Source organism: Pangasianodon hypophthalmus, chromosome 1 (genome assembly GCF_027358585.1).
Source record: "Pangasianodon hypophthalmus isolate fPanHyp1 chromosome 1, fPanHyp1.pri, whole genome shotgun sequence".
NCBI lineage: Eukaryota > Metazoa > Chordata > Actinopteri > Siluriformes > Pangasiidae > Pangasianodon > Pangasianodon hypophthalmus.
The window spans coordinates 24,247,086-24,268,358 of NC_069710.1; the positions used below are offsets into that span (position 1 = coordinate 24,247,086).

Consider the following 21,273-nt stretch of genomic DNA (forward strand, 5'->3'; position numbering starts at 1 on the left):
ATGGTCATCTCATGGACGTGTATTTATAGACTCCCAGATATCAGAGGGACATTGTAAAGGTTAAATAATCAAGGTGATAGTAATATAAATAAATTTGAAGCTGTTTATGCTTATTTAATAAGATGCACTACTGCTTCTATAATTTTTTGGTTTTTTTAAAATCCACACGTATTGTATATACCCGTGACAAAAAGGAAAAAAAAAAAAGTCTTAGTAAGGTGTTGGGCCACCATGAGCAGCATGAACAGATTCAATGTGCATTTTACAGTGAATGGAACTGTGCTGGAGGGATTCTTCCAAAAGACGTGCCCTGAGTTGGTGTTTTGATGGTGGTGGTTGGGAGGTTGTCTAACACATCAGTTCAAAATCTTCCATAGGTGTTCAGTTGGGTTTAAATCTCGTGACTGTAAAGGCTATAGCATATGATTTACATTTACCTTTTTCTACTCATCAAACTATTCAGTGAGGCCTCATGTCCTGTGGATGAGGACACGGCATCCTGGAAGAGAGCACTCCTACCAGGATAGAAATGTTTCAGCATAAAAGGTAGAGGTGGTCACTGAGAATAATGAGGATTATTGATTTCCCTCTAGGGGGAGTAGTAGACCCAAACCATGCCAGCAAACTTCCCCCCACAGCATAACACTTTTTTTTAATACATATCTCTACCCCTTCCATCAGCAGAAGAGGACCACCAATATGCCAAATGTAACTCTCAACATGATGCTACCACCACCATGCTTCTCTGTGAGGACTTTATGCTAATTCCAATTTTGCTCTTATCAGACCAGAGGACATTTTCCCGCATTTGCTGAGTATTCAACATATCTTTTCGCAAAATCAAAATGGGATTTTAAATGGTTTGCCACTCTTCCATAATTCCCAGCTTTGTGGATTGTCCAGACTATGGTTGTCCTGTGAACAGTTTCTTCCATCTCGGCTCTCCAGCTCTTTCAGTGTTTCCTCTTGTCTTCTTAGCTGCTTTTCTTATTAATCCCATCCTTATCTGGTCACCGACGTTTTGTTGGATAGCCTCCTCTAGGCAGAGTCACTGTCATGCCATATTCTTTCCATTTTCAGTAATGGTGCTCTGTGGAATGTTCAAAGTTTGGGATATTTTGTTACCAGATTTTTCCAGAACTTTGTTCCAGACTTGTTTTGTTAGTGCCGCAGTCTTTATGATGCTGTTTGTTTAAGTACACCCACGCCCACTTTATTGTACTTTACACCTGTACACTCATGCAGTTATCTAATTAGCCAATCCTGTGGCAGCAGTGCAATGCAAAAAATCATGCAGATAGAAGTCAAGAGCTTCAATTAATGTTCACATCAAACATCAGAATGAAGAAAAAGTGTCATATCTGTTACTGTCACCGTGGCACTTAAAAACCATGAAGATGGCTCTGGACTGCAATTGATATGATAGCTTTAGGACTGCAATTCCCACAAACGGTTTTGCACTCAAGTCTCCATCAGTGAACAGTCGATAACTTCAACAAAATAGACTATAATGAATTTCCTGTTTACACAATTGCACTTTTTGACCACGTAGTACACAGTTATAGAAGGGAATTATTTATAATTGCACTATTCATTGTCACCCAGATGAGGATGAGTTCCCTTTTGAGTCTGGTTCCTGTCAAGGTTTATTCCTCATGTCATCTCAGGGAGTTTTTCCTTTCCACCGTCGCCTCGGATTTTCACACACAACAGTCTCTAGAGTTTACAATGAATGGCTTAAAAAACAAAAAACACTGAGTGAGCGACAGTTCTGTGGGTGGAAAATCACCTTGTTGATAAGAGAGGTCAGAGGAAAATGTCTAGACTGGTTCAAGCTGCCAGGAAACTCAAATAATCATTCTTTACAACCATGGGGAGCAGAAAAGCATCTCAGCATACACAAAGCATCGAACCTTGAGGTGGATGGGCTACAACAGCAGATGACCACATTGGGTTCCACTCCTGTCAGATAAGAACAAGAATCTGAGGGTATTGTGGATACAGGCTCAACGAAACTGGACAGATAATGATTAGGAGAAAAAAAATCACCTGGTCTTTTTCCAGTTGTCAACTGTCCAGTCACAGAGATCACACTTTTTCTTCATACTGATGTTCGATGTTTAACTGAAGCTCTTGACCTTCATCTGCATGATTAGATAACTGCATGAATGTGCAGGTGCTCCTAATAAAGTGGACGGTGAGAGTATGTTCTCTAACAAACTCTGGGGCCTTTCAGGAACAGGTGTATTTAACATGACACTTTAATTGCACACACTTATGATGGCAACTGATGAGAACTAATTTAGGGATTTCACAACAATATGAATACACAATCACAACTTTTTTGCAGGTTAACAGCCATCTGTCTCTTTTGTGTTGAAAGTTAGGTTTTTCCCATGGTAATGATTGACAAAGGGATTCTACTGTGTGTGCAACCGCATAGTTATACACAGTGTATTTGTACATATTAAGGAATACATTTCTTAAGTGTAAAATTATCATTTTGAACAACAGCCAGAAGTCTAACATCAAATATTAAAGTCACAATAAAAGTAAATTAATCTCTATGGATTTTACAATTACCTTTTATTTTTTTTCTGAATAGTCTCATCTTCGACCCATCTGATATGTTCTGTTCAACATGATCTAAAGTGTAAACACCTATCCGTAGTAAATTTCTATCCATGAGTTTAAAAAAGGTGAAAGCGATGTGTGAAAAGCATGATCATGTCTGCACTTGTTAAAACAGAAATCAAGGCGAGGAAGCCCAGAAAGCCAAATTGTTTTTATTAAAAACACACACTATAAACTTTATGAGCAACTCATGCCAAAGGTAATAATGACAAACTCAAATGAGGACAGAGTGGTTTAAATATATACAAGCTCGTAAACACCATGCTCAATTTTCCTCAATTTCAGCGTAGTTGATGAGTTCTGGTTCTGCTAGTCCAAAAAAGTAACAGCTATTTAAACCAAGCATCAGCTAACTTTTTCTTTTCTACACATACAGAGAGAAAAGCTTTATCCTGGAAGGTTTTAACCTCAGCTCATTCTCTCTTTCCTTCTCTTTCTTGCCTAGATAACCTTAAGTTATCTCTGTGCCCGTCTCTGAAGCCATTTCACAAATGGTTCCAATCTCTCTCTGTCTTTCTTTCCTTTCCATTCCCTTCACCTCTCTCACTCTCTCTCTCTCTACACAGTCTCCTCTATAATGAACTCGATGGTGTGCGGGACGTCTTGGCCGGTCACTACTGATATAGTGGGCATGGTAACTGCAGGCACTGCAATGTTGTTATGGAGGAACACCACAGAGGCACCGTGCTGCTCGGGCATGAGTGCGCCCTCCTGGATGATTGGGACGGCGGTGGAGGTAGACGCCATGGCCGGTGTGGATGTGGGTGAGGCGGCTTCCTGCACCAGCAGGATGGTCTGTACAGCCGAGTCTTGGTCTGCAGTGGCGTCAATGGTGGGGTCATTGGGGTCACTGGCGTGCAGGCGGAGGTGTTTGTGGAGATTGGGGCGTGAGCGGAAGGCGGTGGGGCAACGGGGGCAAGCGAATGGGCGCTCACCGCTGTGCACGCGGGCATGCTCGGCTAACCGCGCTGCCACGCTGAAACTCTTCCCACAGACCCAACACACAAACGGCCGCTCACCACTATGGATACGTTCGTGATCCTGCAGGTGGGGCAGCTGCCGAAAACGCTTCCCACAATGCGTGCACTAAGAGAGAGAGGGACAGAGAGGAGAAAGGAGAATAGAGGATGGAGAAAAAGTGAGATAGGACAAAGTAAAAGGGACAGAGAAAAAAATGAATTAAAAAATTGAATTCAAATGAAAACTACAGGAGTATACCATTAATAAAAAAATTCAAGTAGAAACTTGAATTTGTTTTTCCCCTGAAATTTGAAGGAATCTGCCCAGTTGAAATCTTATGTTAGTCGTCAACCCTCCTACATGTGGACCTGCTCACAGAGTTGGATGTAAATAAATGTGATGAATTCAGCAATGATCAGTAACACAGTACACGGTCCTGGTGGAGCTGAGGACAGCCAGATGCTGATTGGGTTTTTCACAGTGTGAAGGAGAATTTCCATCTTTATTATGACGTTGTTACATAATTCTCTAGAAGAAAACAAGCAAGTCATTTTTGGAACACAGTGCCTTTGCCTGTGTGGGAGTACTGATTCCATATCTGGACTTTTATTTCTCCAGGCCAAATTGGCACGCAGGCTACGCTGGAGTCCTTATCTACTCGCAGAGAGTGAAGTGTTCCACAGCACAAAGTACAAAAAGCAGCTCCTCTCTGTTACACAATGAAATTAGAGAGCAGTGCAAAGAAAAAGAAAGTGGCAATTTTCTCTAAAAGGTTTTTGAATTAATCGTCCTTGTTTATTAATCCTGGTAACAGTCTTATCACATCAGTGGAGGTGACTGCTTAAAATTGTTTACAAAAAATTATTTCATAAGTATATATAAGCAATATCCTGTTATGGCAACAATGCACAAATCATTCTTCTAACATGAGCTCAGTTTGAAATGGCTTTTTTTTTTTTTTTTTTTAATAACCAATACCTGTCTTGTTTGCCACATGGTAAAATAAGAAGCAAGAGTAACAGATGGCAGCATGAGCTCAGCCATCTAATGATATTATATCATTAGCATTATATTGAATCAGTTACTGCCTGAATATCTTTGACTGCATTAGCCAGGACTGAGTCTTTGTAGCGTCTAGCAACTTTACAGCTGCATGAACTAAAAATAAAGTTTTAATGAGCAGTAGGCCAAAACTGTCATGCAAAAAAAAAAATCATGCAAAATATAATTTCCTCTCCTGAAAAGTGTGGGGTTTTTTCCCCCCAGAAATGTGTATTCTCTCACACAAATCAGCAGTATACTATTAAGCTCTGGTGTGTTCTGTAAAGGCTCTCATACAGAAATTTTGACTGTATACTGCATGATATACAGCACATCATAATCTGTTGTCATTTTGTAAGGGATAAAACCATGTCAGCGTGTGCTGTTATAGGAAAATAATCAACCATGCAGTCCAACATGAAGCTTTGTTACTTTTAATTATTTTCGTATAACAGCATGTGCTGATGTGTTTTATTCCTCTTATACCACAGTGATTTGCCCATAATTCCAATTTTAATTTATTAATGAACGACATGTCATACATTTTAATGGTTTGTAGTTACATTTAACGTTGTGGATCATCCACATTATGCCTTACATAGAACCTATAAACAGTCGTTCCCTCACCAGCTTCTTTTTTTCTCTCTCTGAAGATAATAAGGAGCAGCTTGTAACGTTAGTGAGAAACTGCAAAGTCCTCTGTCCTAAAGACTCCTTATGGCGGAAATCTTCCTGACCATTACAAAGTGCTGACACCTGAGACTCCTTCCATAAATGTTAAATAAACATCTGCTTCGCCATATCAATGGTTATGTTTTTCTTTGGCAAATAAAATTTTTCCATTTATTATTAGTCTTAGATCATGTACATCATCCACTATACAAGTCCCTGTGTGTGAAGTGTTACTATAGAAACTAGACTGTATTCGACTGAGAGCATTAGCAATGACCTATCGCTATAGCTGGCACTACTGTCAGAGCTGTGTGGTTATAGAAAAGTAAATAAACTCAGGAATTCAGCAGCAATGTGGTATGAAATATATATATATAAATATAATTATATGTTTTAAAAAAAAAAAAAAAAAAACCTACTGGCTAATTCACACTTCAACTCTAGTGATGGAGATGTGGAACATGGTTCAATATATTGAACACTTATATTTATATATTTATACTTATACTAATATATATATATAAAGGCCTAAACAGGGCAGTTACAGACACTGCTATGGGACAGTGGTAGCTTGGCAGTTAAAGGTATGGACTAGTAACTGGAAGGTTGTTCCAGGGCTATTTGTACAATGACTGACCCTGAGCTGTCAGTCACTGTATGTATGTATGTATGTACAGTATGTACCGTGTATAGTATGTGTGTGTGTATGCATGTACGTGTGTATGTATGTAAGTAAATAAATAAAAATATATTAAATAAATATAAATTCAAATTAGTAACTTAATATTTTTATTTATCTTTTTTAACTTAAAGGTGCATTAGGTAAGATTAGTTCTCTAACAGTTAAGTAGGTGGATTTGACTTTTGAATGACTCTTTTTTTTTTTTCCTTCTTGAACCCACCCCCTTATCCACCCATGTTCACAAAGGTCCGGCCACATGATCTAAGGTGGCTTGTTGAGTGTCTATAAATGACAGACAGGAGGCACATCCAAACACAAACGATTACTGTTGTTGTTCTGGCTGCTCCCGTTAGGGGTCGCCACAGCGGATCATTGGTCCACATGTTTGACTTGGCACAGTTTTTATGCCAGGTGCCCTTCCTGACGCAACCCTCCCCAACTTTATCCAGGCTTGAGACTGGCACTGGGAGCGCACTATCCTGTGCAACCTCAGTGGCTGGGGTAGGTTCCCTGGCCGGGAATCAAACCCGGGCTGCGGCAGCGAGAGCACCGATGCCTAACCACTAGTCCTCCAGGGACCACAAACACAAACAATCATTCCGGACCAGAATTCAGTTTCAGAACTCAGAATTCAGAACGAGTTTTCTCAACAACTTAATACACTTGTGCTGATATTTTATAAAGTTTTACTTATCTTTCATGTTATCTGTACAAGTAAGAATTTTTAAAAATGACTATTGCACCTTTAAGTTAATAAAATGAATTTAACTGGTCTGTAAGTAAGTAAATGTTGGCTTTTTTTTCTTTGCTGAATGTTTTTTGTAGAAACTAGAGCTCACCTCAAAGGGCCTCTCATCCGTGTGAGTGCGCATGTGCACGGCGAAGGTGGAGGCGTAGGCAAACTCTTTGGTGCAGAAATTGCATGTGAAGCGGCGTGGAGTGTTTCTCTTGGACAGTGGCGCGCGGCAGTGTGCCACCACGTGCTGTGCCAGGGACGAGCTGGAGGCGAATCGTTTCCTGCAGGGTGTAAGAGGGCAGCGTAGCGGCGTCTGGCCCGTGTGCGAGAGCCGGTGCAGATCCAGACCATCCTGTGTCACACAACGGTGGCCGCACATATCGCACTCAAGCTGACCCCCGACTCGGCCACGCCCATGACCTTTATAACGGCGCCGCTGAGTGGGTTCTCCTGTGCAGCGCTGCATGTGCACATCTAATACGGCCTGGTTCAGGAACTGAGAGCCACACTGAGCACACACCACAGGCTCCTTATCTAGAGAGAGGATTACACCAGACGTTAATACATTAAAAGTCGCATACACACCATGGATCTCTTGCCTAGGGGGAGAGAAAGAGATAGTGATAGAGGGACAGGGAAGAGAAGGGGGGGGGAGAGAGAGAGAGAGTGAGAGAGAGAGATGTACCTATTAAAAACACACAGCTTTTGTCACTTATCTACAAAGGCAAAAAGGAAAATCTCAGACAAACACACGTACACTTTAGGTTCCTTATCTAGGAAAAAGAAGAGGAAAGGTGGAGAGGTGCAAAAGCAGAACACAGACATACACCTTACGTCTCTTATCTGAAGAAAAAGAGAGACTGGTAAAGAAAAAAACATTAACGCACTGTGCTCTCAGCTTTATCTAAAGACATGAGAAAAAGTAATAAAATAGAAAGATAAATAGAAGTTTGGGAACTCAATGACAGATCCAATGCTGCTGTTTAGATGCAGCTGCGCTGTCAGAGTTTGACCTTTACAGTCTTCAAACTCACTCTCTTACACAAATGAACTGCCATCTTCTCACTCTATTTGTCTCTCTCTCAGACAAACACACACTCACCCGAGTGACTGGTATTAGCCTGATGAGAAAGTGACTGATCAGCAGCTGATCTTATCAATACCAGCAGCTAATCAATGAGACCTCTGACCCCATTTATTCATTTCTGTCTGCGTCCCAATCAATAAGAGGACATTCATCAAAGGGGAACCGCGAATGTATGAGAAAGGGAGAGAGCATTCAAACAACAGATTTACATGTGAATGTATGAGTGCATAAGCTGCTTTATGCTATCATAGCCAAAAATCGTGAAAGAACTGCTTGGTCGGTGGTCTTGTTTGAGATTGTTTAACATGGCATGCTTAACGGCGATGTCTTCTAAGACACACTGTAAAGCAGCCTTTAACACTCTATTAAGACAGAATTATGTGCCTTTATATTAGGCACTGATCAGATTTTGCACTATGTGTATATAATATATTGCCAAAGGTTTGTGAACACATCACAATAACACTCATATGTTCTTTCTGAACATCTCATTCCAGATTTAGTCCCCCTTTGCTGTTATAATAACCTCCACTCTTATGGGAAGGCTTTCTACTAGATTTTGGAGCATGACCGTGGGATTTGCCCATTCATTCACAAGAGCATTAGTGTGGTTGGATATGATGTCGGGTGAGGAGGTCTGGTGTGCAGTCAGAGTTCCAATTAATCCCAAAGGTGTTCAGTGGTGTTGAAGTCAGGGCTCTGTGCAGACCTCTCAAGTTCTTCCACACCAACCTTGGCACACCATGTCTTCATGGAGCTCACTTTGTACACCGGGGCATTGTCATGCTGGAACAGGTTTGGGCCCCTTAGTTCCACTGAGGGGAAATTGTAATTCTACAGCATACAAAGACATCCTATACAATTCTGTTTCCAAATTTATGGCAACAATTTGGGGAAGACTAACATGTGCGTGTGATGGTCAGGTGTACACAAATTTGTGGCCATATAGTGTATTTATACAAGGAAAACACATTGATTGTGAGGTGTGCACTCCACGCTGGCCTCTGACCTTGGTGCATGAGAGAGTGCAGGTCGAGCTCTTTCCGCCGCTTAAATGCTTGTCCACACACAGTGCATGGGAAAGGGTGACTAGTGTGCAGCAGCCTGCAGCAGAAAAAAATAATAAATCAAATGCAATTATTCAGATTAGTTCATTATAATAAACTGCATTATGTGTAATCTTTCAACCTCAACCTTTTATTAACAATCGTGCTGTCCCTTGCTGTAAGAGTCATCTGTATTTCTGACACAACCCATTATGATTAGTTGAAAGGAACACAGTGCATGCATACATTGAGATGCCAGTGTATATGAGCTGTGCCTCACACATACATCATCCAAATCACACCAGGTCAGCGGTGGTCTATGATACTCCACTAATGGATTAATGGACAGGGTAGGGGCCCTGACAAATAGTGCACAGCAACAAGGTCACAGTCGGTAATTGTATACCTGCAAAGTCACCCTATATGGTATGCGTACCTGAAAAAACAGGCAATAAATGTAGATGCAAGATATGTATATTAGAAATGCGTAGATATGTGTATTGGGTACCTCAGTACATTTTAACCATTACGAGGTTAAAAAAATCCACCAAACTAAACAGACTTTGAGTCCTTAACCCTTTCTGAAACTCAACTTCCTTCCAAGATGGAATATGCAAAGAAATGTGTATATGTATATTGACAATAAACACTGTCTCTATACAGATTAAAACAGACGGTCCTAAAAGATTTTATAATATTTATTATAAAATATTATAAAATCTTACAAAATATTTTTATTCTATTAAATTTTTTTTAAATTTTTTGATTGATTTTCTCGCTGTATATTTTCATTTATATTAGTATTCTTGTAACAATTTTTCAGCTTTGGTAAAATGCTACGTAAAGCTTACTGTTATTATTAACAGGTTGATTGATATGCAGCGAGAAATTGAAGCATCTTCACAAACAACAGACCCTGCCTCATGTTGAACAGTTGGAAACAGGCCGTGTGGGCTGTAGGCATTTGTTGGATCGCTCAAAAGATAATGCTTCCAAAAAATCGACAAAAACAGAGGCAAAAAATAATAAACATAATTTTTGAACCAGAAATGTGAAATGCTTCCAGAACCACAGTATCATCATCAGTCAATTGATTCCATCATTTTAAGATCTGACTCATATTATGATGCATTAGTCAGTCCAAATTCTACATAAGCAGACTCTCTTTTTGCTTTTTAAAAGGTCTTAAAATTCAGCCAGAACATACTGCTCTTCAGCAGCGCTACAGCTCTGTCCTTTGGCTCAGTTTGTGCCTCAAGGCTCAGTTTAGCAGCTGGCATCTACAAAAAAATACTCCAAATAAAAATACACCCGTGCATGTTTGGTTCGGATCGACCAGTCGAATCCCTATTCTCACTGCAAACGAACACACTACATTTTGACTCTGCATATGTGAAAGCATCCTAAAAAAAACAACCTTTACAACAGTTGTATGTAATAACTGCCATTACATAAGATAAGGTCAGTTGAACTCTATTCATAATGTAGGTAGATGGAATTGTTTCATGAGAGCCTTAAATGAAGGTGCTTTTATAACCTGGAAGGTTTTTAGTACACTGAGCACACAGCCACCTTCCCCATTAATGCCTAACCTCTGTAAACTGAACCACAGTTGTCAGATCCGAGTCGATCTGAGGGTTTAAATTCCCTTCTCACTGGATTTATAATCTGAAAAGGGACCTCTGGAGACCGGACTGCCACAGGCTGCTTAATATCTCTAAGGCACAGCCTGATGAGGTCATGCCTTGTAATGAGGTGGGTCAAGGGTGAAGCTTCATTCACTTTCTGCTCAAATCGTGTGTTCTGTCTGCACACCAATGTGCTGTATGCGTTCAACATGAGCACAGCTGTCATATCTGGACTAGAAGTACATATACTATACTATACTATACTAGAAGAACAGTGACCATGTCATATCTAAAAGTAGTGGGACTGTAAGGAAAAAAAAAAACATGATATGTTAATCATACAACCTAATATAACATTTCCTGTCACAATATCTCATTTTAACTGCATGGTTTCAAAGAGAATGCTATTAAATAATACTGCAGCAGCAGGGCAAGTATTAAATTATTTAGTCAAGGACAGCACTAGAATGAGTCTTAAAACTGACTTTTTAAGATAAGCATTCTCCTTCAGTAAAAAGCACTTCACTTGAGATTTATTCACTTCAGTGAGAATGAATATTAAACTACTGTTCCTATGGAATATAAAGCATACCTACAAAGCATTCATTTCAACTCTACTATCCTTTCCTGCACACCTCAGGTTTGTTAAAGTATCATCTACAGGAAGGAAACAGATTCTACCTACTTCCTGCAAAAACTTTCAATGACACTCGCCTGTGCATCTGCAGTTGGGAGTCCAGCTTGAAGCTGGCTGGGCAGTCGGGGCAGGTGAGCAGACGGGTGTCTCCAGGAGGACGTCCTCGCCCTTTGCTGCGCCCCTGGCCTTTCCTCTCTGTGCCCTCCTCGTGGGTGAGCATGTGGCGTTTGAGCGAGGCAGGCTGAGAGAAGGTCTTGGTGCAGACGGGGCAGGTGAAGGAGCGTGGTGGACCGTGGCACAGGCTGTGGCGCAGCAGGCCAGCGGGAGTTGGGAAACTCTTGTTACACACGTTGCAGTTGAAAAGCTTCTCGCCCGTGTGCTGGAAGACATGCTCGCGCAGGAGGCTGCGCCGCGTGAAGCCCTGCCCACAATGCGGGCACTCATGGGGGAGCGGCGTGCGTGACCAATCACGGCTCAACTTGGCTGTGGCCTCAAGCGTGGCGTCAGGCAGCGTCGTTTCACTCAAGGTTTCTGAGGGACAGAGAGGAGTTGGAAATTTTCACTACTGTTTTCATCATTTATCAAAACTATTTGACAAAAGCATCCTTGATTCTGATTATGTAAACTGGTGTTTTGATCAAATTATCGAACACAAAAATCACAAAAATCATATTCTCCTATTAATTATAATAAATAAATAAATAAATAAATAAATGACTCATGTAGCTTCATGTATAAAGTTTAACAGCTTGGGACCAACTGCATCCAAGATTAGAGGATTGCATCCATGATTTTAAGCCATAGAGCCTGCATGCTAAACTAGTTAATGCTAGTGATTCTTGGCAATTTTGTAGGTTTTAACAGGTTTGGCTACTGTTAAATAAAAAAGTGAGAATATGACAATATAAATCAAACCTCACATCCCAAGACAAACGCAAGCTAGCGAACAATCCTTTTTATTTAAGATACCAGGAGAACATGTGGTTGTTTCCAAATTGCATATTCACATCTATCCACTGATCTTGGCATTTTTAATGAGAGTAAATGTGTAAAAATGCTCTCGGACCATTTTTGGGCTGGAGGCATTTATAAAAGCAAAAGACAGGGATACAAGTAATTAGAGGACATCTTATCATATTCAAAAAGGAAGATGCAAAAACATTCAAACTAACATTTTTCCACTATTAATATCTTGACAGTTAGTTTGACTGTTAGTGATAATTAAGGAATATCTCTGAACCCTATATACTAAATGTCATAGTGCTTTAAATTAAAAGAACCTTGATTTCTTTATTTTACCCTAAGCGTATGCATGCTTTTGCACTCACTCGTAATTAACATATGCTTCTCACACACAGTGTTGCTTCCTGTTGTCCTCTCCTAATGACTAACACGCAGTACTGACTCATTTGCTATGTGTTATCACTACTGCTTTAAGTATACAACTTTGAACATGTAAACTTCAATTAGTGTTATCACCGATTATATAAAACATTAGCACAAAGTGCTTACACCCATGACTCCTTCCATAAATGTTAAATAAACATCCTGTTACACACAACACCATCTCAACGATTTTCTTTGTTAAGTAACAAATTTTTTTATCTGTTTATTATTAGTCGCGGATTATGTGGAGAGTATGAGATACATTTAAAAAGAACGCATTAATACAAACGTATGCTTTGCCTTGCAGCTGACACTATTGTCCATCATGCTGTACAGAAAATGAATCAAGATTCAAAAATTAAAGAACGCAGCTGTGGTATAATGCATTTTATAATACTACAAGTCAAGACATTAAATACACTCAACTCTAATGGACCAAGATTTTGAATGGGATTCGATACGCAGGAACGATTTTCTTTTCAAAGATCTATAACATCTTTGTAAAACCCAGCTGTGAAATTCTGAAACTCATACTGTATGGACTGATGTACAGAAATAAATGTAAGCAGCCGCTGACCTGGCCGTCGAAGCAGGAGGGTGGGGGATGCAGAAGGGTGTTTGACCAGAGAGGTGAGGGTGGCGTTCAGTCTAGCAGAAGCAGAGGGCACATTCTTGCGATGTTCTCTTCGATGGTACAGAAACTGAGTGGTGCTCATGAACTCCTGGCCGCACTCTGTGCAACTGTGCAGCGCCTCCGCTAGTCCGTGCTCACTACTGCGGTGCTTTGCTAACTCGTGCTCACCATTGAAAGTGCACCCGCATTGGCTACACAGGAAATTCTGGCATGTGGAAAGCACAGAAGATGCTGCCTCATCGGTCTGTGCCATATCCACATTGCTAGTCTCTGTCTCCACTTGTTTCTCTTCAACTACTTCCTCATTTGTGGGCTCAGCTCTGCCTTCAACTTCCTCCTCTTCCATTTTCTCCACTTCGATGCTGACAATCCCTTCAACTTCTGTCTCCTCTATTTGTTCCCTTTCAATTGCCTGAGGCAAAGGTTCATCTCCGCTTGGTTGGATGTCTTCGCCTCTAATCTCAGGATCGAGCTCTACCTCCACCTGAGGGATGGGCACAGCCTCAGGTAATGTCTGCTCCAAGCTAGTGATTTCCATCAGACTCTGGCCCTCTCCGGCGGTGGCGAGCAAGAGCAGACCCTCTCCTGGAGCCTCCAGCAGGGCGGTGGAGAGCTGAGGCACCTCCACCTCTTTCTGCTCCTCTTCCTGTGTTTGACTGCGGTGCTGCTTGCGATGGTAGAGGAAGAGTGTGGTGTTGAGGAAGCCCTCGCCACACACAGTGCACCGGTGGATGGCCTCCTTCAGGTTGTGCGCCGTCTTCCGGTGAGTCACCAGCTCTGAAGCCAAGCTAAAGCAGCGGCCACACTCCACACACAGAAGGCTAGAGGGAGGCTTGGCCTTCTTCTGGCCTCTCCGTCTCACTTGCGGGCTTGGTTCCTGCACAGGCTCAGTGCACTCAGGAAGCTGAGGCGCAGACTCCTCAGAGGGCTCAGGGGGATCACTGCTGCCTGGTAAACTCAGCTGTGGAACATCTTCAGCACTTATGTCCGTTAGTTCTGCGCTCACTGTTGTAAAAGTCTCCACGCTTGCTTCCTGTTTGGCTCCTCCCTCTGACTCAACTGGCTGGTCACTATAGGCCACTTCACTCTCATGTGTGACCGTCTCGCTGATGGACTGCGGCACTGAAGTGGCAGCCACGTACTCAGGTCCAGGTCCAGGTCCAGGTCCAGGTCCGGTCTCCAGGCCGCAGCCAAGCTTTCGGTGCTGCTGCCATAGCAACAGTGCATCAAAGAGGAGCTCACAGTCAGCGCACTGGTAGAGGACGCGTGGCACATCTGAGGAGGGTACAGGTTTCCTCTCAGTCTGAACCTCAGGAACATACAATGACTGAGCTTCCAACTGGAGGAGGGAGACAACAGAAAAAAGTGAAGGGACAGTTCAGAGTCAAGTCTCGTTCAATTAAGTATTTTCCACAAACATGCTCTGCACAATCTAGAACATGCTCTTCCAGCACTGGTTATATATATAACATCATAATTTCATTTGGAATTAAACAAAAAATTTTATGTTATGTTTGTAACTGCAAAACACAAGGCATACAACCTATATAAAGGCCGCTGGAACCTTGCCTAATGCACTCCAGCGTCGAATCACTCCTTTGTGTCCATTGGAAATTATTTCAGCACACAAACGTCTTGGGTACGTCTACTCATTTTTCTTTCAACACATTCTGAAAGCCAATCTCAATTACCTTTTTCCCTCACTGCACTTACAGTTGCAAGAAAAAAGCAAACCTCAAAGGACCATTCCCTTATGCCACTTTCTAATCGCGAACCTTCCAGAGCACAAACACACTCACAGATTTTCTCGTGTCACATTCAATACCATTATTAACTGTAGAGTCTTTAGGAAGGACCCAGCAGGGGGGTTGTATTACAGTAATCCGATGGAACAGTCTGCGACATCCTCTTTATCTGACGAGGCGAAAGCTGTCTTCCAGCTGTGTGCTGTGCCAGCATTTAAAAATAGTCTGAGCATTCATAGACTACTGCTACTGATGGCAGGGTATTTAGATCAGAGGCCTTTCAAAGTCTATTGAAACAGGTAAGATAGGAGTAAATAGAAAGCACATAAAAGATACCAATCACTTACGGTTTTGGAGTTGCCAAGAAAAGGGAAGAAGTCATTCAAAATGTTGTGCGGCAAATATCAAAGCTCTTATTCGTAAAACCTTCACCACCAACAGAGTAATTAATTAAATAAGTCAGAGCATTGATTATTTTAATGTTAAAGTATATGGCATACCAGATACGTGAACCATTGATCATACCCCAACTTTAGGCACAAAAGAAGTCTGAATACAGAGTGATGGGCAAGAGACAGCATCCAATCAGGGGAGAGACACAGAGTTTGGGGGGGGGGGAGGTGGGGGGGTGGTCCAGAGAGAGAGTCCAATATAATCAAGAGAAAAAATGGATTCAGGTGTGAGGGAGCTTTTTTTTTCTCTTGCTTAAGTATTTGCAAGGCATTTATTGGTCATTTATCTAATTTGGTGGGAAGTTAGTGAATGAGATCGTCCTCACTGAGGAGTTTACATCGTTAAATATCGTTACAACTGTTGAAGCTGTTTTAGCTATTTTAGAGATGATGATAGCCAGCTAGTGCATTAGGCAACTATTTGTGTTTGAAGTTTCCATGAATTTTTTTATCAATGTCCACAATAAAATGTCTACTCTCATAAAGTTCTGTAATACCATACTGAGTGCAGATTATTTATATATGAAAATATTAAATATTAAATATCCAATAACTAAAGAAGTAAACAAACATCAAATATATACTTAAATACAATAAATGAATGACTTAGCAAGCCATGGCTATACCCGCTCTGTTTGAGGCCTTTATATATTATACAGAAAGTGTGTTTTGTTTTTCTGAATCAATCAGACTTTGATGATGAGGGCTTTATGAGTCTCTATCAGTCATATACAACCATTCTTCTGAGCCATTTTAATCAAAGAAAAAAAAAACCCTGACCAATTATGATTAATGTCCCACCATACAAGGTTATCTAAGGTTGTCTCTAGGGCAGGCAATTCACTCATGCAAGTCACTCATTTAGAAAACAATAAATCACAATTTTACAGCAAGTACGCCAATATTAGTACACAAAGGGAAATTCTCAAGTGTGTAATTTTCTTGCTATAATTACGAGGAAAATTAGGAAGTATACGCAACCCTGAATTACACTTCAATTTACATTTCAAATATCTTTTTGGCTTAAAAGCAACACTTCCAACGTAGAGCCTATTTCAGATAATTACAGCTGTGCATTCAAGCACCATTTGGTGAAAAAAAAAAAATCTGATTCAACTAAATAGAGGCATTCACTAGCATCGTATGTAATTACCTTGGGTAATAACAGTGCCTAAAGCTATATAGGATTGTAGCAATAGGGTTGAAATCAGCAACGATACCAGAAAAGGATCCTTTAACTTTCCAGGGACATAGTGGTTGATGAAATTACTCTAATTTAATAATGCTGTGCGTAATAATAAATTCCATTTATAATGCACACACTGGGCTTCAACTGAGTTAAATGAATATCATAACCTTGATCAATGGAAAAGATGAAACAAAGGACATTATTTGTCAGAGTTGATATTACAGTTGTGCCTCCATTAGCTGATTATGTAATAATTCAGCTCTTAAACTTAAACTCTTGGACTCATGGTTAATTTTAAGAAAGGTGCGCTGGTTCCAGCGCTGTAGGCTGATTGGCATCTCTAAATTGCCCGTAGTGTGTGAATGGATGTCCCCTGCCTTGTGCCCTGAACCGTGTCGATGAAATAGGTCAGATGCCATGTTAACATATCCCTAGGGATCGGTGAGTATTAATAATGATCATGATCTTAATACATGGTCAACAATCTGAAATGAAGCAGCCAGCAATTCAATATGATACAGTGTAGAGCTGCTTAGTGTGATACTATGCAACAATATAATAGCATTAGTAATAAAGCTACACCCCTAACAAGTACCTTAATCGCTCACAGACTGAATGAGCTGTGTGTATGGGTGTGTGTGTGTGTGTGTAAGAGAGAGAGAGAAAGCACCTGTGGAAGACCAGCAGAGATGGCAGCAGCCTCTATAGCAGTGCCAACAGGCAGAGGTTGTGTGTTCTCAGCGGTGCAGGTCAGCTGGTGTGTCAACACTTCCTCTAGTGTGGGAAACTCCCGGTAGCATGGGAAACACATGTACACTGACGAGCTCTCCATGTCTGCAAAAGAGAAGCACAAGCAAGGCGAACAATCTTTACAAAAAAAAATCAAACTTCTAGATTACGTAAAAATGATTCATGGCCATGACTTATAAGGTATGGGAATGGGATCCTAATGCATGGCCTTGTGTTAGTAAGGCTTAGGAACAAGATCATTAAGACGTGGTATTTTACAGCCCCCTTTTTTTTTTTTTTTAAATGACAAAGTGAATTGACCTTTTCTATTACAGGGACACAGAGTATAGAATGTCCTTTGCAAGAAAATGCCATTTATTTTGTCTAGATATTAAAACTTGGGTTTTATCAACCTCAAAAATGAAAACATACCACTAATTTTCCTTGCATCTGCACTAATACCACTAATGTTCCTTGCAAATTTCCTTGCATCATCTTCAAAATTGTCACAATGCCCTGATTTCATATTAATGAACAATAGATTAGAGCTTTTACTATCTAGTTATTTAATTATCAGGTTATTGTTACTAGTCATTACAGCGTCTACATCTTAACTAAAGCAGACAAGCGGCAGCTTCCCCCCCCCCCCCCCCCCCAAGCACCTGACAGTTATCGTAAAACCCCTTATATATTTCAAGGCCAGTTTGTGGGCACAATAATCACGCCTTATTAAGATGAGGCAACACTTAATTATCCCATTTTCACGCCTTACTAACTAGTGGCTAAGACTTAATGCCTTACTTAGTTATAGCTATGCATTAGGATTCTGTTATCATGTGTTAATAAGTTGTGGCCATGCATTCTTATTAAGCAGAGATTTAAACAGCGGGGCTCAGAGAACTGTTATGACTTGTTTAGAATTTCTGCAAACTGGGTTTCAGGTCCTTGTTAGTCTCAGTGAATTTAAAGTTACCGCAAGGCCATGCACGCTATAACCTAGTTAAACAAAGATTCAACGAAAGAAAAAATGGTCAAGACGAGACTAATGGGGCGTCTTGTAGTTGATTTATTTGTCTCAATCAAATATTGGATCTTATATGAAATATTGCATCTTTCACAAAATACAAACGCAGTGAGTTCACTAAAAGGTACAGTATGCCTTAAGACCATTACACACCATGTAATTAAATCCTGATAATTAAGGAAGACACCATAATAGTAGTAACAGAATGTGAGGACTGTGTTTTACACAAAAGCACACTTATAAAACTTTGTGTCGCAAGGACAAAATGAATCATGTATGCGACCTTGCAGCTGAGCCGATCACTCTGGCGTCATCAGTAAAAAATAAGACTAAACTTGATTGTTTTGTATCATGTGACATACAGACTACCTGAAATTGTGAGCCTGAACAATTACCAATATGTCTTTATAAATACAGATGAAGGTCAAAAGCTTCAGTTCATGTTCACATCAAGCATCAGAATGCAGAAAAAATGTGAGCTCAGTGACTTTGAGGTGGTAGGGTTCTTGATGCCAGATGGGCTGGTTTGAGTATTTCAGAAACTGCTGATCTCCTGGGATTTTCACACACAACAATCTCTAGAGTTTACACAGTAACACACTTTTGTCTCTTTTCATTTGTGTACTCTCAAATCTTCCCCATGTTGATGAATGACTGATGGAATTTGGCATCTGGGTCACCTAATATTTATACTCCTATGTAACAAAATGTCATTGACAAAAACTCGGTAAACTCTAAATATAAAATGCAAATGGGAACATATTTCAGTTACAGTTTGTTCATAGGAATTTCTAGCTATACCAATAACTGTAGGTATAACACGATTTAGTGCAAAATGTTTTGTGTACTTAAAATAAATTTACTTCAGTTACAAGTTAGGCTTCTGTCATACCTGAAGTGTGAAAATAAGCTAATTATCTTTCATATTCTTTTTTTTAACCCATCTTTATTATAAGGAGCCAATAATTCTGGAGTAGACTGTACTCTGTGAACCCAATAACAGTGCCCTCTTCAGGTTAAGAGAGAGACAAGAAGTTGAAGTTCCTACACTAAACTAATGCAGTAAGCCATTTGACAGCTTGCTCATAAAAATACATGTTTTATAGAAATTAGTAAAATTGACTCTAAAATGCCTGATGGCAGACACCAGGATCAGATAATCATCACCTTTTACTAAATGCAGGAAGTAAATAATGATCATTGAATATTAAAGCAACTTCTGCTTTTCTCAAACACCAGAGGTGTTCTTGATTAATTGGTAATATATATATAAGTGAGATTTACTTTGAAGCAAATATGTTTTTTTTTTCTCTATACTTGGCTCTTGGTTGTTATGAGGTAAAGAAGTATGAGATTATTTTATTTTAGAGGATGTGTCCTTTAAATAAAGTCTATTTGTAACCTCTGCACAAGCCTAAACTGACCAATAGTTAACCCAAAAGGCCATTATTCTGAGCTGAATGAGATGAAAGGGGATAAAGGCTCTTCCTGTCAATTGGGACATTACAATTTCTCAATAACTCATCACTCAGTCTCCAGGAGAGCTACACTAGTCTGTAATAATAGTGACAATAAAATAAAAAAAAATCTGACTAGGCGAGTGTGCAAAACTTGCAAGCTAGTCAGACACCATAGCCAACGCCTTGGGCTAGCTAACCGGTCTATGCTAGCTAAAATAAGCATACTAGCTTGGTGCAAACATTAGCAATGGAGCTAACGCAGAGCCGCTAGCTAAATGTCATCGACTTCTTGTGCTGGTCGGAACACAACCGAATGAACCATTTACATTCCTGTTCCGTCAGCTTTTATAATAACGGTTTGGGGCTGAAGGCACAGCCAGTGTGTGCTGAGTCGCTGTAAAACACTTGACAACAACAGAACGAAGGTTGAAGAAGCGCCGAAGAAGGACGGCGCGCGCTTCTTCGGTGGTAATAATGGCGCTCCCGCGAGCGCAAACGGCGGCTGTCTCCCCCAGTAGAAACTCCAACAACCTCAAGTGCTGTTCAAAGACTAGAACCGATATAGAAGTGTGATACTCGCCCAAAGTGTTCTTTTAACTGCATTAAATAGATAAACTCACCCAATACAGCCTTACTGGTTTGGACCTGAAATGATATTAGGAACGTTTCAACAACACGCTACGTGATTGGTCAACAGAAGGTTTCCGTTCCACCAATAGAATGGCACTTAGAGAAACTTGGCTGTGAGTCACTGGGAGAATGGACTCGAGTCTGTCTCCTGTCTGTTCTGAGCAGCACATCTGCCCCACTGTCCAGTGTAACAGTGTCAGTGTGAGACAGTACAGTACAGTGTTCAGTACGGTATAGTAGGCCCTGTACTGTTCTGAATGAAGCCTCAAACCACCCAAGACTAATTTAAAACACTAAGACTGATTTGTTTAGTCTCATATCCGCGCAACTAATAAATATGTGGTTTGACAAATGAAAAAGAATATAAAACACTTGAGAAATTGTACTTCTTTACCGCACTTAAGTACTATTTTGGAAGATTTGTACTTCAAGAAGAAGAAAAACATACTTTTTTTTAACTCCTTACATGTTCATTTGACTCTAATCTAAAACGGTTAATCTGACAGCTAGTTTTGTTTTCATTGCTAATATCAGTTTAGCATTAATGCCAAAGTTATTAGCCATTAGCTAACCAGCAGGAAAATTCTAGGTTTATCTGAGTTATAAATATGTATAATAAATATGTGGTTTGACAAATTAAAAAGAATATAAAACACTTGAGAAATTTTACCTCTTTACCACACTTAAGTACTATTTTGGAAGTTTTGTACTTCAGGAAGAAAAAAAAACATACTTTTGTAACTCCTTACATGTTCATTTGACGCTAATCTAAAATGGATAATCTGACAGCTAGTTTTGTTTTCATTGCTAATATCAGTTTAGCATTAATTCCGAAGTTATTAGCCATTAGCTAACCAGCAGGACAAATTTTAGGTTTATCTGAGTTATTTATCAGCAGAAT

The 21,273-nt window shown here is 40.3% G+C and overlaps 1 protein-coding gene across 1 annotated transcript; it reads right to left on the reverse strand.

The window, feature by feature from the left end:
• Nucleotides 1-2,658: 2,658 nt before the first annotated feature.
• znf574 (zinc finger protein 574) lies at nucleotides 2,659-20,514 on the reverse strand. Its single transcript, XM_026940143.3, has 7 exons — nucleotides 20,363-20,514; nucleotides 17,200-17,363; nucleotides 13,087-14,482; nucleotides 11,201-11,654; nucleotides 8,822-8,916; nucleotides 6,829-7,259; nucleotides 2,659-3,720 (listed from the first exon to the last, which is right to left on the reverse strand). The coding sequence occupies exons 2-7, from the start codon at nucleotides 17,359-17,361 to the stop codon at nucleotides 3,193-3,195; spliced, it is 3,066 nt and encodes a 1,021-aa protein (XP_026795944.3). The 5' UTR covers nucleotides 17,362-17,363; nucleotides 20,363-20,514; the 3' UTR covers nucleotides 2,659-3,192.
• Between the last annotated feature and the right edge of the window lie 759 nt (nucleotides 20,515-21,273).